At 52.0% G+C, this 15,043-nt stretch overlaps 1 protein-coding gene across 1 annotated transcript in view; it reads right to left on the bottom strand.

Annotated features, from left to right (window-relative positions):
* LOC144722982 (uncharacterized) overlaps window positions 1–15,043 on the bottom strand; it is a 61,523-nt gene that overhangs the window by 23,297 nt on the left and 23,183 nt on the right. The window contains exons 17-26 of the mRNA XM_078601453.1: window positions 14,721–14,859; window positions 14,434–14,544; window positions 12,413–12,598; window positions 12,003–12,245; window positions 10,876–11,032; window positions 10,094–10,225; window positions 9,759–9,915; window positions 7,480–7,739; window positions 2,820–7,310; window positions 830–995 (exon numbers count right to left, since the gene is read on the bottom strand). Of these exons, the coding sequence (XP_078457579.1) occupies window positions 830–995; window positions 2,820–7,310; window positions 7,480–7,739; window positions 9,759–9,915; window positions 10,094–10,225; window positions 10,876–11,032; window positions 12,003–12,245; window positions 12,413–12,598; window positions 14,434–14,544; window positions 14,721–14,859 (6,042 nt within the window). The remainder of the gene's footprint in view (window positions 1–829; window positions 996–2,819; window positions 7,311–7,479; window positions 7,740–9,758; window positions 9,916–10,093; window positions 10,226–10,875; window positions 11,033–12,002; window positions 12,246–12,412; window positions 12,599–14,433; window positions 14,545–14,720; window positions 14,860–15,043) is intronic.

The raw sequence follows: 15,043 nt of genomic DNA, 5'->3' as shown, positions 1-15,043 counted from the left end.
TGATGGTGTTCCTAGTGTTGTTGTGCTTGCTGTTGATGGTGTGCCTAGTGTTGTTGTGCTTGCTGTTGGTGGTGTTCCTAGTGTTGTTGTGCTTGCTGTTGTTGGTGTGCTTGGTGTTGTTGTGCTTGCTGTTGTTGTGCTTGCTATTGATGGTGTTCCTAGTGTTGTAGTGCTTGCTGTTGATGGTGTTCCTAGTGTTGTTGTGCTTGCTGTTGGTGGTGTGCCTGGTGTTGTTGTGCTTGCTGTTGTTCGTGTGCCTGGTGTTGTTGTGCTTGCTGTTGTTGTGCTTGCTATTGATTGTGTTCCTAGTGTTGTTGTGCTTGCTGTTGATGGTGTTCCTAGTGTTGTTGTGCTTGCTGTTGATGGTGTTCCTAGTGTTGTTGTGCTTGCTGTTGATGGTGTTCCTAGTGTTGTTGTGCTTGCTGTTGATGGTGTGCCTGGTGTTGTTGTGCTTGCTGTTGGTGGTGTGCCTGGTGTTGTTGTGCTTGCTGTTGTTGTGCTTGCTGTTGATGGTGTTCCTAGTGTTGTTGTGCTTGCTGTTGATGGTGTGCCTAGTGTTGTTGTGCTTGCTGTTGATGGTGTGCCTGGTGTTGTGCCTGGTATTGTTGTGCTTTCTGTTGTTGTGCTTGCTATTGTTGTGCTTGCTGTTGATGGTGTTCCTAGTGTTGTTGTGCTTGCTGTTGGTGGTGTGCCTGGTCTTGTTGTGCTTGCTGTTGTTGGTGTGCCTGGTGTTGTTGTGCCTGCTGTTATTGTGCTTGCTGTTGGTGGTGTGCTTGATGGAGTTGTTCCTGGGGTGGTTGAGCAGCCCAACTCACAGCCCGAACAGCACAGGACCTTGATCTCGTAGTCATCGCAGAAGAAGAGGGGGGCTTCGTTGCGACAGAGCAGCCCTTCGTCCTTGTCACAGGCCACTCCCGGCTGAAGCTCGTTCGTCGTGGTGCCATAGATTCGACACTCGATGTCACTCGGCTCCAAGCAGATGCTGTCCTTTCCTTCTACCTCCAGGATGTGAGCAAACGTCTCATTGTCTCCCACCCCATCGTAGCTGGGGTAATCAGATGAGATCCAGCGTGACCACTCGCAGTGGGGCGTGCAGGTGCAGGGTGTGGTGGAAATCGTCGTGCTTGTTGTTGTTGTGCCTGGTGTTGTTGTGCTTGCTGTTGATGTGCTTGCTGTTGATGGTGTGACTGGTGTTGTTGTGCTTGCTGTTGAGGAAGTGCCTGGTGTTGTTGTGCTTGCTGTTGGTTTTGTTCTTGGTGTTGTTGTGCTTGCTGTTGATGGTGTGCCTGGTGTTGTTATTGTGATTGCTGTTGTCCTTGCTGTTGATGGTGTGCCTGGTATTGTTGTGCTTGCTGTTGGTGGTGTGCCTGGTGTTATTGTGCCTGGTGTTGTTGTGCTTGGTGCTGTTGTGCTTGCTGCTGATGGTGTGCCTGGTGCTGTTGTGCTTGCTGTTGGTGGTGTGCCTGGTGTTGTTGTGCTTGCTGTTGTTGTTGTGCCTGGTGTTGTTGTGCTTGGTGTTGTTGTGCTTGCTATTGTTGGTGTGCCTGGTGTTGTTGTGCTTGCTGGTGTTGTGCTTGCTGTTGTTGTGCTTGCTGTTGTTGTGCTTGCTGTTGATGGTGTGCCTGGTGTTGCCGTGCTTGCTGTTGGTGGTGTGCCTGGTGTTGTTGTGCTTGGTGTTGTTGTGCTTGCTGTTGTTGTGCTTGCTGTTGGTGGTGTGCCTGGTGTTGTTGTGCCTGGTGTTGTTGTGCTTGTTGTTGTTGTGCTTGGTGTTGTTGTGCTTGATGATGTTGGTGTGCCTGGTGTTGTTGTGCTTGCTGTTGATGGTGTGCCTGGTGTTGTTGTGCTTGCTGTTGATGGTGTGCCTAGTGTTGTTGTGCTTGCTGTTGTTGTTGTGCTTGGTGTTGTTGTGCTTGCTGTTGTTGGTGTGCCTGGTGTTGTTGTGCTTGCTGTTGTTGTGCTTGGTGTTGTTGTGCTTGGTGTTGTTGTGCTTGGTGTTGTTGCGCTTGGTGTTGTTGCGCTTGGTGTTGTTGTGCTTGCTGTTGTTGTACTTGCTGTTGTTGGTGTGCCTGGTGTTGTTGTGCTTGCTGTTGTTGTGCTTGCTGTTGTTGTGCTTGGTGTTGGTGGTGTGCCTGGTGTTGTTGTGCTTGCTGTTGTTGTGCTTGGTGTTGGTGGTGTGCTTGTTGTTGTTGTGCTTGGTGTTGGTGGTGTGCCTGGTGTTGTTGTGCCTGGTGTTGTTGTGCTTGGTGTTGTTGTTGTGCTTGCTGTTGTTATGCTTTCTGTTGTTGGTGTGCTTGCTGTTGTTGTGCTTGCTATTGACGGTGTTCCTAGTGTTGTTGTGCTTGTTGTTGATGGTGTGCCTGGTGTTGTTGTGCTTGCTGTTAATGGTGTACCTGGTGTTGTTGTGCTTGCTGTTGCTGTGCTTGCTGTTGTTGTGCTTGCTGTTGTTGTGCTTGCTGTTGACAGTGTTCCTAGTGTTGTTGTTCTTGCTGTTGTTGGTGTGTCTGGTGTTGTTGTGCTTGCTGTTGTTGTGCTTGCTGTTGTTGTGCTTGCTGTTGATGGTGTTTCTAGTGTTGTTGTGCTTGCTGTTGTTGGTGTGCCTGGTGTTGTTGTGCTTGCTGTTGATGTGCTTGCTGTTGATGGTGTTCCTAGTGTTGATGTGCTTGCTGTTGATGGTGTACCTGGTGTTGTTGTGCTTGCTGTTGTTGTTGTGCCTGGTGTTGTTGTGCTTGCTGTTGTTGGTGTGCCTGGTGTTGTTGTGCTTGCTGTTGTTGTGCTTGCTGTTGTTGTGCTTGGTGTTGTTGTGCTTGGTGTTGTTGTGCTTGATGTTGTTATGCTTGCTGTTGTTGTGCTTGCTGTTGTTGTTGTGCTTGCTGTTGTTGTGCTTGGTGTTGTTGTGCTTGGTGTTGTTGTGCTTGGTGTTGGTGGTGTGCCTGGTGTTGTTGTGCTTGCTGTTGTTGTGCTTGGTGTTGTTGTGCTTGTTGTTGTGCTTGTTGTTGTGCTTGCTGTTGTTGTGCTTGCTGTTGTTGTGCTTGGTGTTGTTGTGCTTGCTGTTGTTGGTGTGCCTGGTGTTGTTGTGCTTGCTGTTGTTGTGCTTGCTGTTGATGGTGTGCTTGCTGTTGTTGGTGTGCCTGGTGTTGTTGTGCTTGCTGTTGTTGGTGTGCCTGGTGTTGTTGTGCTTGCTGTTGTTGTGCTTGCTGTTGTGCTTGGTGTTGTTGTGCTTGCTGTTGATGTGCTTGCTGTTGGTGGTGTGCCTGGTGTTATTGTGCTTGCTGTTGTTGGTGTGCTTGGTGTTGTTGTGCTTGCTGTTGTTGTTCTTGCTGTTGTTGTGCTTGCTGTTGATGTGCCTAGTGTTGTTGTGCTTGCTGTTGATGGGGTGCTTGGTGTTGTTGTGCTTGCTGTTGATGGTGTGCCTGGTGTTGTTGTGCTTGCTGTTGATGGTGTGCTTGGTGTTGTTGTGCTTGCTGTTGATGGTGTGCTTGGTGTTGTTGTGCTTGCTGGTGTTGTTGTGCTTGCTGTTGTTGTGCTTGCTGGTGTTGTTGTGCTTGCTGGGGTTGTTGTGCTTGGTGTTGTTGTGCTTGCTGTTGATGGTGTGCTTGGTGTTGTTGTGCTTGCTGGTGTTGTTGTGCTTGCTGTTGTTGTGCTTGCTGGTGTTGTTGTGCTTGCTGGGGTTGTTGTGCTTGGTGTTGTTGTGCTTGCTGTCGATGGTGTGTCTGGTGTTGTTGTGCTTGCTGGTGTTGTTGTGCTTGCTGTTGTTGTGCTTGCTGGTGTTGTTGTGCTTGCTGGTGTTGTTGTGCTTGGTGTTGTTGTGCTTGCTGTGGATGGTGTGTCTGGTGTTGTTGTGCTTGCTGGTGTTGTTGTGCTTGCTGTTGTTGTGGTTGCTGGTGTTGCTGTGCTTGCTGGTGTTGTTGTGCTTGGTATTGTTGTGCTTGCTGTTGATGGTGTGCCTGGTGTTGTTGTTGATGTTGTTGTGCTTGCTGTTGATGGTGTGCCTGGTGTTGTTGTTGATGTGTTATCGACTTGTTCGCATGTGGTGTAGCAGCACAGGACTCTGATGCGGAAGTTGAAGCAACTGGCTTCAAATGAGCCATCCGTGTTGAAGCACTGGAAGCCGCTGGTCACGTCGCAGGTGACGTTGTCATTAATCTCGTTGGGCGGCAATCCGGGAAATCCCACTGCCTCACACTCAATATCGATCGGGTCCATGCAGAATATTACGCCCTTCGCTCTGAGGTGGGCATAAGTCTCGTTTTCATTCCCAACCTTGTCAGGATAACTCGAATCCAGCCAGTCGGTCCACTCACACCACGGCGTGCAGAAGGTGGAGGAGGGCGAAGCTGTAGTTGACAGGACTGTGGTGGTTGAGTGTGGTGTGCCTGGCGTTCCTGATGGTGTGACGAGTGTTGTTGTGCTTCCTGTTGATGGTGTGCCTGATGTTGTTGTGCTTGCTGTTGATGGTGTGCCTGATGTTGTTGTGCTTGCAGTTGTTGCGCTTGCTGTTGATGTGCTTAGTGTTGATGGTGTGCTTGGTGTTGTTATGCTTGGTGTTGTTGTGCTTCCTGTTGTTGTGCTTGCTGTTGTTGTTGTGCCTAGTGTTGTTGTGCTTGCTGTTGGTGGTGTGCCAAGTGTTGTTGTGCTTAGTGTTGATGGTGTGCCTGGTGTTGTGTTTGTTGATAGGCTTTGTGGAGAGGTAGCAGCAGTTGTTGGTGACGGTGTCCTTGATGGAGTTGTTCCTGGGGTCGTAGTTGGGCCGCCCGACTCACAGCCCAAACAGCACAGGACCTTGATCTCGTAGTCATCGCAGAAGAAGAAGGGGTCTTCGTTGCGACAGAGCAGCCCTTCGTCCTTGTCACAGGTCACTCCCGGCTGAAGCTCGTTCGTCGTGGTGCCATAGACTCGACACTCGATGTCACTCGGCTCCAAGCAGATGCTGTCCTTTCCTTCTACCTCCAGGATGTGAGCAAACGTCTCATTGTCTCCCACCCCATCGTAGCTGGGGTAATCAGATGAGATCCAGCGTGACCACTCGCAGTGGGGCGTGCAGGGTGGGGTGCTGGAGGTGGTTGAAATCATTGGGGTTGCTCTTGATGGTGTGCCTGGTATTCTTGTGGTTGTTTGTGGTGCTGTGCTTGATGGAGTTGTTCCTGAAGTGGTAGTTGGGCCGCCCGACTCACAGCCCAAACAGCACAGGACCTTGATCTCGTAGTCATCGCAGAAGAAGAAGGGGTCTTCGTTGCGACAGAGCAGCCCTACGTCCTTGTCACAGGTCACTCCCGGCTGAAGCTCGTTATTTGTGGTGCCATATATTCGACACTCGATGTCACTCGGCTCCAAGCAGATGCTGTCCTTTCCTTCTACCTCCAGGATGTGAGCAAACGTCTCATTGTCTCCCACCCCACCATAGCTGGGGTAATCAGATGAGATCCAGCGTGACCACTCGCAGTGGGGCGTGCAGGGTGGGGAGCTGGGAGTGGTGGAAATCGTTGAGATTGCTGTTGATGGTGTGCCTGGTATTGTTGTGCTTGCGATTGTTGGTGACAGTGTCCTTGATGGAGTTGTTCCTGGGGTCGTAGTTGGGCCGCCCGACTCACAGCCCAAACAGCACAGGACCTTGATCTCGTAGTCATCGCAGAAGAAGAAGGGGTCTTCGTTGCGACAGAGCAGCCCTTCGTCCTTGTCACAGGTCACTCCCGGCTGAAGCTCGTTCGTCGTGGTGCCATAGACTCGACACTCGATGTCACTCGGCTCCAAGCAGATGCTGTCCTTTCCTTCTACCTCCAGGATGTGAGCAAACGTCTCATTGTCTCCCACCCCATCGTAGCTGGGGTAATCAGATGAGATCCAGCGTGACCACTCGCAGTGGGGCGTGCAGGGTGGGGTGCTGGAGGTGGTTGAAATCATTGGGGTTGCTCTTGATGGTGTGCCTGGTATTCTTGTGGTTGTTTGTGGTGCTGTGCTTGATGGAGTTGTTCCTGAAGTGGTAGTTGGGCCGCCCGACTCACAGCCCAAACAGCACAGGACCTTAATCTCGTAGTCATCGCAGAAGAAGAAGGGGTCTTCGTTGCGACAGAGCAGCCCTACGTCCTTGTCACAGGTCACTCCCGGCTGAAGCTCGTTATTTGTGGTGCCATATATTCGACACTCGATGTCACTCGGCTCCAAGCAGATGCTGTCCTTTCCTTCTACCTCCAGGATGTGAGCAAACGTCTCATTGTCTCCCACCCCACCATAGCTGGGGTAATCAGATGAGATCCAGCGTGACCACTCGCAGTGGGGCGTGCAGGGTGGGGAGCTGGGAGTGGTGGAAATCGTTGAGATTGCTGTTGATGGTGTGCCTGGTATTGTTGTGCTTGCGATTGTTGGTGGTGGTGTGCTTGATGTAGTTGTTTCTTGGGTCGTAGTTGGGCCGCCCGACTCACAGGCCAAACAGCACAGGACCTTGATCTCGTAGTCATCGCAGAAGAAGAAGGGGTCTTCGTTGCGACAGAGCAGCCCTTCGTCCTTGTCACAGGTCACTCCCGGCTGAAGCTCATTCGTCGTGGTGCCATAGATTCGACACTCGATGTCACTCGGCTCCAAGCAGATGCTGTCCTTTCCTTCTACTTCCAGGATGTGAGCAAACGTCTCATTGTCGCCCAGCCCATCGTAGCTGGGGTAATCAGATGAGATCCAGCGTGACCACTCGCAGTGGGGCGTGCAGGGTGGGGTGCTGGGAGTGGTTGAAATCATTGGGGTTGCTCTTGATGGTGTGCCTGGTATTCTTGTGGTTGTTTGTGGTGCTGTGCTTGATGGAGTTGTTCCTGAAGTGGTAGTTGGGCCGCCCGACTCACAGCCCAAACAGCACAGGACCTTGATCTCGTAGTCATCGCAGAAGAAGAGGGGGTCTTTGTTGCGACAGAGCAGCCCTACGTCCTTGTCACAGGTCACTCCCGGCTGAAGTTTGTTATTCAAGGAGCCATAGATTCGACACTCGATGTCACTCGGCTCCAAGCAGATGCTGCCTTCCCCTTCTACTTCCAGGATGTGAGCAAACGTCTCATTGTCTCCCACCCCATCGTAGCTGGGGTAATCAGATGAGATCCAGCGTGACCACTCGCAGTGGGGCGTGCAAGGTGGGGAGCTGGGAGTGGTGGAAATTGTGCCTGCTGTTTTTGGGCTTGCTGTTGATGGTGTGTTTGGTGTTTGAAATGGGGTGGCTGGTGGTGATTGAGTGCCTGGTGTTGATGGAGCCCTGTTCGGCATGGTTGGTGTTGGTGTAGTTCTGCTGGTTGGTGTTGTGTACATCTGACCAGCTGTCACTGACACAACCGTGGCTGTGGTTTTTGGTGGCAAAGAGAAAAATTGGAGAAAAAAATCAGAAATATTTTGAAAGAAAAAACATTTCCCTAGATCAAATATAAAGTTGTAAACTAATTAACATTTCACAGGACTTGGGTTAGTGTGAGGGAAAAACAGCTGTGTCGGGTGCAGAAATGCACTCACTGAATACGGTGCTTGCGGTGGGGCTGGTGGTGCTGGCGGTGGGGCCGGTGGTGCCGATATTGGGGATGATGTCACTGCCACACGGTGTCACCACGCGGTAGAAGACGTTGCCATTTTCACCGCAGTACGCCTTGTAGCACACGCCCATGCCATCGTCCACCACGTAGATGGTCTCGTTATACTGGTACTCGGTCCCGTTCCAAATGCACGCGCACTCCGGAACGGGCGTGCACTCGATGCGCGACTCCGCCGTGCACAGGCTGCATGCGACGGAACACGATTAACACCTCCAAGGAGAAGGGACTGCGGTAAATCTCTAGAGAAACGTGTTGCGAAGGTTCTCTGTCGCACAGTATTGCCGTATTTTCACCTGCTGGTGAGTGTGGCCAATACGTGGATCACAAGATAATTTTTGTGAATCTCGGCACAAATTCGAACAAACGGCAACATGAGCATATAATAGTGGCATGCAGAGCGCTAGATCACAATTGGCTTGGGGTAAATGGGCGGTATTTTAGGCCCCCGGCGGTACTTTAGGCCGTGTTGGTGACAAGTGAGGTCGAGCCTTCACATCGGGCCTAGTTGGCTGCACACATGATGGAGCCTGAGTTGGGCCTAATTAATCACACACATGATGGAGCGTGAGTTGGGCCTATTTAATCACACACATGATCGAGCCTGCGTTGGGCCTAATTAATCACACACATGATGGAGCCTGAGTTGGGCCTAATTAATCACACACAAGATGGAGCCTGAGTTGGGCCTAATTAATCACACACATGATGGAGCCTGAGTTGGGCCTAATTAATCACACACAAGATTGAGCCTGAGTTGGGCCTAATTAATCACACACAAGATCGAGCCTGAGTTGGGCCTAATTAATCACACATGGATGAGCCTGAGTTGGGCCTAGCTGTCCGCGCAACATAGCACAGCCTGAATTGGGCTGAATGATGCACAGTAGTATTATATTGTTTTAATGCTTAGTTAATATCGGAGTCAATCATGCAAAGTTAATATAAGTGATGGTAATGCTGCAGAAAGTTCGTGATTAATGTAAGTGTCCCGCAAATGAAGCAGTTAATTAATTATAGCCATGCATGAGTAATATATAGCATTATAATGCATACTAATAATCCGTGATTAGTAGTTATGTAGTGGATTAACGAGCGCCAAGGGGGGAAATTGTAAACACGTGCGGGTTATGGACAGTGGGGTCGCATCAGGACAAGCAGGTGTTGCTGGGGAATAACGGCTGGAGAGAGACGGCTCGTTAGGTAATTATGGGATGCAGGGCAGTGATTGGCCGGTTGTTGTCAGGGACAAGGTGGCGCCAGCAAGTCTGGGGATGGGAGCAGGTGGCGGCGGGGGCCGCGGGTGCGGGGCGTCGGTGGGGACGCCGGTTAATTAATTGGAAATTAATGAGGACGGGGATAAATATGGGAGCGTGAGAGTGAGACGGGGAGTTGTGCTGGGAGCTGGACGGAGAGAGTCGGAGCAGAAGAAGAGATAGAATAGGTTAGCAGTGGAGCAGGAGAAGAAGAAGAAGAGATGAGAGATAGGATAGGCTAGCAGTGGAACGGGAACAGAGAAGACACGAGAGAGAGAGAGAGACAGTCGGAGTGAGACGGAGAAGCCGAGAGAGAGCGACAGTCGGAGTGAGAGGGAGACGAGAGAGAGACAGTCGGAGTGAGACGGAAACGAGAGGGAGACAGTCGGAGTGAGACGGAGAAGCCGAGAGAGAGCGACAGTCGGAGTGAGACGGAGACGAGAGAGAGACAGTTGGAGTGAGACGGAGAAGCCGAGAAAGATCGAGACAGTCGAAGCCGAGACAGGCGAAGCAGAGAAGAGAGTCGGGGAGAGAGAGACGGAGAGAGAGAGGGAGGGAACGGAGCGGGCGAGGCCAGCGGAGCGTGGCGAGCGAGCAGAGAACGCGCTGAAGTCTTGGCTGTGGAATGTGCTGAGTTTTGTCAAATAAAGTGACGACGGAAGAAGAAGAAGTTGTCTGCGTAAAGTTCAGCACTACAGTTATATAATAAAAGCAGCTGCCCTCATTAAAAATACATACTTGGGCACTACAGGGCAAAATTCAGATTATTGTTGGTAATATTTTCTTGTGCATCGTCCATTGAGAACCACCAAAATAGATCAGAGCGCTTGATGTATTGGCAGCCACTGCCTGAGATGCTCAACGAATGTTTAGCGAGGGCACTGTCATCTGGTGAGGGTGAGTGGTGAGGGTCACGCACTGGTGGTGTGGGAATCGGGCCGGTGCTCACCAGTGTTCGCAGCGATTGGACGACGGCACGGTCTCGCTCGTGTTGTAGTGGATGCTCGGGTCGTCAGAGTCATAGCAGCCGCAGTATTCTAGCGCCACGCACTTCATGCTGTTCTCCTCTAGGAAAGGGAACTCAGGGGGGCACGTGGGAAAGCAGCCTGGGCGCGGGGGGGACACAGGAGGCAAAGGGGGTAGAAGTCAGCACCGTGCGGCATGCTGGGGTTTCCACGGCGTGTGGAGAAGAAACTCCGTCTCATTGTTTGAGAGGGACTGCAAACAACTCCTCCTCGTCCCCGCCACAGGGCCCTGGATCTCCCCAGCGTGTGTAACCCTTACCCTCAATGGAGGGGAGGTGGGTGGAGCAGTTCTGCTCTGGGTAGCGGCAGCTCTGGATGCACGGCTTCTTGCACGGCTCGAAGTGCCACTCGCACTCGTGGCCCGGCTCGTTGTAGTAGTCGCAGAATGCCGCTGTGGGGGAGCGCGCACGCGGTCACACACGCATACGTACGGGGACCTGGGTTCATGCTCGCTACTAGCACATCATCATCATCCACTGTGTAATGCACCATTCACAATATCGGTCTCAATGCCCTGTAGTGTGGTTCATAGCCTGTGGAACTCTCAACCTAGTGGGATAAGCGAGTGTGTCTGTAGGTAGAGAGCTTTAAATATTGACTCAAGACCCAGCTCTCTATCTTGCTCTTTATCAGTTTTGATTCCTGCTGGCTGTGCGGATATAGGTAACGTCTCACTAGATTACATTTTTATTTTATTCTTTGTGTACATGCACATATGTCATCTAGCAGACTGCGCAACCACCAGGAATCGTAAATAAGTGGCCTCCACACGCCATGTTCATCATGGCGGTCGTTTGACAACACTTACGGTACTGGTCACTGCGGGTTGGTGTGGTGGGGGAAGGTGGGCAGGACTAGGTCATGCTCTCACTTACTGCTAACCTTAGCCATGGTCAGGAAGCGACCTTGGCCCGTCAGGCTCCTGGAGCTACGTGCTAACCACCAGAACGCTATTTCTCCTACTTTCGGTCCCATTTAAGCACAAGTGATCTATCCTCCCGCTTCGCTCGTCGTGCAGGGACCGCGGTTCGCGGGACTCACGGCAGATGACCGGGGACCTCCAGGCGATGCACTCCCCGGCGTCGCGGCAGGCCTGCGCGTAGGCCGACATGGCCGTGCAGAAGCAGGCGCAGTCGCCGCCCATGTCGCAGCCGCACGAGTCACGCACGCACGCCTCGTAGTACGGCAGGGGGTCGACCTGCAGCACACAGTCCCGCGTCAGTCTGCTGCTCGGTGCTCTTGGGACATTTAACTCTTCTTGTGATCTGCTATCTTTCACAGCTTGATATCCTGTGATTGCAGCAGGTTTAGCCGTAGCAGGATTGATGATAACAACACGGGCAAGCGGTAGCACATGTCACTTGTTGAAGATATTTGTGGTTTGTGCTCTGTGCTTCACAGTGAATGTTAAAGATCCCGCAATGTAATTTGAAAAACAGGCTATTGTGTGCTAGCGTCATGGTCCAAATTTTTGGTCACTTTGAAAAATTAAAACATGACACCGCAAATTACTCAGTTTGGAGAACACACAGCAGCACCGCCCACTACTGTGAAGCTACTGCAGGCTGTACCATGGTGAAAGCCTTGCTCCATGAGAATGGCACGAATACCAAACTTAGTGATGGTTTTATTTATCATGCTCCATTACCATGTGTTGATGTGACCAGGACAAAACAATGAAACAAACTCCTCACAATAAAATAAAGAATCCTTCTGGAAAAGCCATTGTGAAAGAAACAAACAAGGGATTTCCTTCTCAAATGAGCATTGAGGCAAGGGTGCTCATCTCCCAGTGGTGGAAATTGCTCATTCCGATGGTAGAGGCGAGTCTATCCATACGGCAACATCTGCTGACTTCCCTACAAAGTGGTACTCATGTTATCGACTCTGAAGGGATGATGGGCAGGGTCAACCCCCCAACCAGGATTTTAACTTATAGTTCGAGCCACTCACTCTACCCAGTAAACACACAATGTTGGGCCAACATTATATCAACGTTTACGATCACATGCCAACGTTGGGCCGACGTTGCGTGCTTACTGGGTACCGCTGAGCCGCTACCCTATTCAAGGCGGTAAACCTCGTGGTGTCGTCGCAGCGTTGGGGACAGGGGGTTCAGGGCAGTGCCACGAGAGTCCGTGGGGCGCGACCGCGGCGAGACGTCGCACCTTGGCGTGGCAGCCCTTGAACGTGTCGCCCATGATGCGCGAACACTCCCGCTCGGCCCACGCCTTGCGGTACGGGTTCATGTAGCACGGGTCAGCGTTGGCGGTGGTGCTCGCGCACGCGAGGGACGAGACCTGCCAGGAGTTCCCGAACTCCACGGGGCTCGCCACCACCACCTGGCCTCGCACCGTGAAGTCGTTGAGGGAGTCTCCGTCCATGTCTCCGCACAGCCCGCACAGCCGGCCCTGCGCCGAGAAGCGGGAGTTCGTACGAGCGCCGCGGGGATACCCGTAAAATACGCACCATCTGCTTCATCGTGGATGCTACTGGACCCGTGACGTATCGTAGCAGAGCAGGCCGTCGTGCACCGGCGTCATGGTCCAATATATGGGCGAGAGAGGCGACGTCGTACCCGGCTGTCGGAGGAGACCATGAGGCGCACGCTGTTGCCCCCGTCCCACTGCAGCAGCAGCCCGTTGGCGGCCTCCACGATGTGGGTGCCCCCCAGCTTCCGCATCCTGTACGGGATGTGGGGGCCCGCCCCGCTCGTCACGGAGCTGATGCTGTGATCGCCATCGGCAAAGCGGATCTCCACGTCCTGGGACACGCGACAGCGAACACCACCACGTAAACCCCAGCTGCGACGCAGGCGAGTGCAGGCGAGTGCAGGAGAGTGCAGGGGAGTATTGGTGAGTGGTGGTGATTAGATTAATTGCTGCTATAAATTTCCATATGATAAGGGGCCGTCCATAAATGACGTCATGCACTTGGGAGGAGGGGGGGGTCAGACATTTGTGACGATGTGTGACGAGGGGGGAGGGGGGGGGTTGAGAAATGTGACATCACATCAAAATGCGCAACTTTAAATAAATAAATTTTTATTAATTTTCATTATTAACGATTTGATTATTATTTATTTATTCCATGAAGGAGCATTTTACTTCTCCATGGGAGAATGGAGAAGCATACATTTTGAACATTTTTTTAATGATTGTTATTAAACATTTTGATTTTAATGATTCTACCAAGGCTTTTCATTCTGTGGAATGAATATATGATTGTTATAATTGTACTCTCCATTTTGCTTCATTCTACTACAAAGTTTCAAGTATTTTTTAAATAGTTATAATTACTTTTAATATATGATAATTATAAGAGAATTTCAATATAATATTCTGAACATCTGCAGTTTTAGTTAAACGTTGAATATTTTCAAGTGAATTTTATGCTAAATGTAAGCTTTCCAATGCCTCCTTTTTAATATGTGTTTTCTCCTACAACATCAGGGTGCAGCGCCACATTAAATACGCACTACAATGACAATAGTTTAAAGCGATTTGAAGCATGTTTTATTTTCAAAATGGAAATATGGTTTGGGGGGGGGCAGAGCTTTGTGACGTCATATTTGAGGGGGGTCTTACTTTTTGTTACGTGGTGTGACGAGGGGGGGGGGGGGGTCAAAAATCGTCCAAAATCGCGTGACGTCATTTATGGACGGCCCCTAAGCCACTTCGTTGAGCTATCATTTATGGCCAGGTCACTTCTAAAAAAGAAGCCATGAGCTGAGTGGGCTCTACCTGGTAAATTAAATGGTTTTTATTTTTCTAATTTTTTTTGTGATTTGCTTTCCTTTACTTTGCAACACTATCATGTTTTGACCTCTCCCTACTGGACATCTGTGAACAATAGTTTTATGGCGCATCGGATTTCTGCAGTATAAATCGAGATACCGATTCTGAGGTGAGCAAAGGAAAGTGCAGGTGAATGCTGTAGATGATTTCAGGCGAGGTGAGGTGAGTGTAGGAGACTAGTCGAGGTGAGGTGAATGCAGATGAATATAGGAGCTCAAATGAGTGGTGTTAAGTGGTGGTGGGCACAGAGGAGTAGTGGAGAGTGGTGGTGGGCGCAGGCGAGTGGTGGTGGTGAGTGGTGGTGGTGAGTGGTGGTGAGTGGTGGTGGTGAGTGGTGGTGGTGGTGAGTGATGGTGGTGGTGAGTGGTGATGGTGAGTGGTGGTGGTGAGTGGTGGTGGTGAGTGGTGAGTGGTGGTGGTGAGTGGTGGTGGTGTGTGGTGGTGAGTGGTGGTGCGGAGTGGTGGTGATGAGTGGTGGTGGTGGTGAGTGGTGGTGAGTGGTGGTGGTGAGTGGTGGTGGTGGTGAGTGGTGGTGAGTGGTGGTGATGAGTGGTGGTGGTGGTGAGTGGTGGTGAGTGGTGGTGGTGGTGAGTGGTGGTGGTGAGTGGTGGTGGTGGTGAGTGGTGGTGGTGGTGAGTGGTGGTGGTGAGTGGTGGTGGTGAGTGGTGGTGGTGAGTGGTGGTGGTGAGTGGTGGTGGTGAGTGGTGGTGGTGAGTAGTGGTGGTGAGTGGTGGTGGTGAGTGGTGGTGGTGAGTGGTGGTGGTGAGTGGTGGTGGTGAGTGGTGGTGGTGAGGTGCTCCACCCCGAGCAGGAGTTTGATGCTCTTGGAGCAGGCGACGCCCGAGGTTCCGCACGCCATGTTCTCTGTGATGACGCGGAAGCTTCCGCCCGCAGGGTTGGACGGACAGAAGTCCTGCGGGAGGCAGAAACCGGCACGACACCGTGGCGCGTAGCTCGCCGCACAGCGTCACGAGCACAGAGCAAGAGGGGGGCGGGCGGCCAGGGGGAGGGGGGGGCAGGGGGAGGGGGGGGGCAGCGGGAGGGGGGGGGGCAGCGGGAGGGGAGGGGCAGGGGGAGGGGGGGCCTCACCTGCGAGAGGATGTACTCGCACTTCCCGTCGAACAGGAAGCGCCGCCCGTCGTAGGTGGTATAGTGTCCGTCCCCGTAGAAGGAGCACAGCCCCATGCAGTCGCTGTCCGTGCAGCTCCAGCGAGCGCCCTCGCACGTGCTGCACGCGCATGCGCAGACGCGTCCGCTCAGGGTCTGCGCAGCGGCTAACCCGTAGTAGCTTTACATGCATCGACCTCGGTGAAGCCTCAACTTGGGATATCAATGGTGTGGAGGAAAGGATTGAGATTCGGGGCAGGGGGGCGGGGGGTGGGAGTGATTAGTTGTTGGGGGATCAGAGTAAG

This window comes from Lampetra planeri, chromosome 16 (genome assembly GCF_965212315.1).
Source record: "Lampetra planeri chromosome 16, kcLamPlan1.2.h2, whole genome shotgun sequence".
Taxonomy (NCBI): Eukaryota; Metazoa; Chordata; class Hyperoartia; order Petromyzontiformes; family Petromyzontidae; genus Lampetra; species Lampetra planeri.
Note: the sequence above shows the minus strand (reverse complement) of the source record. Positions and strands in the feature narration are given on the sequence as shown.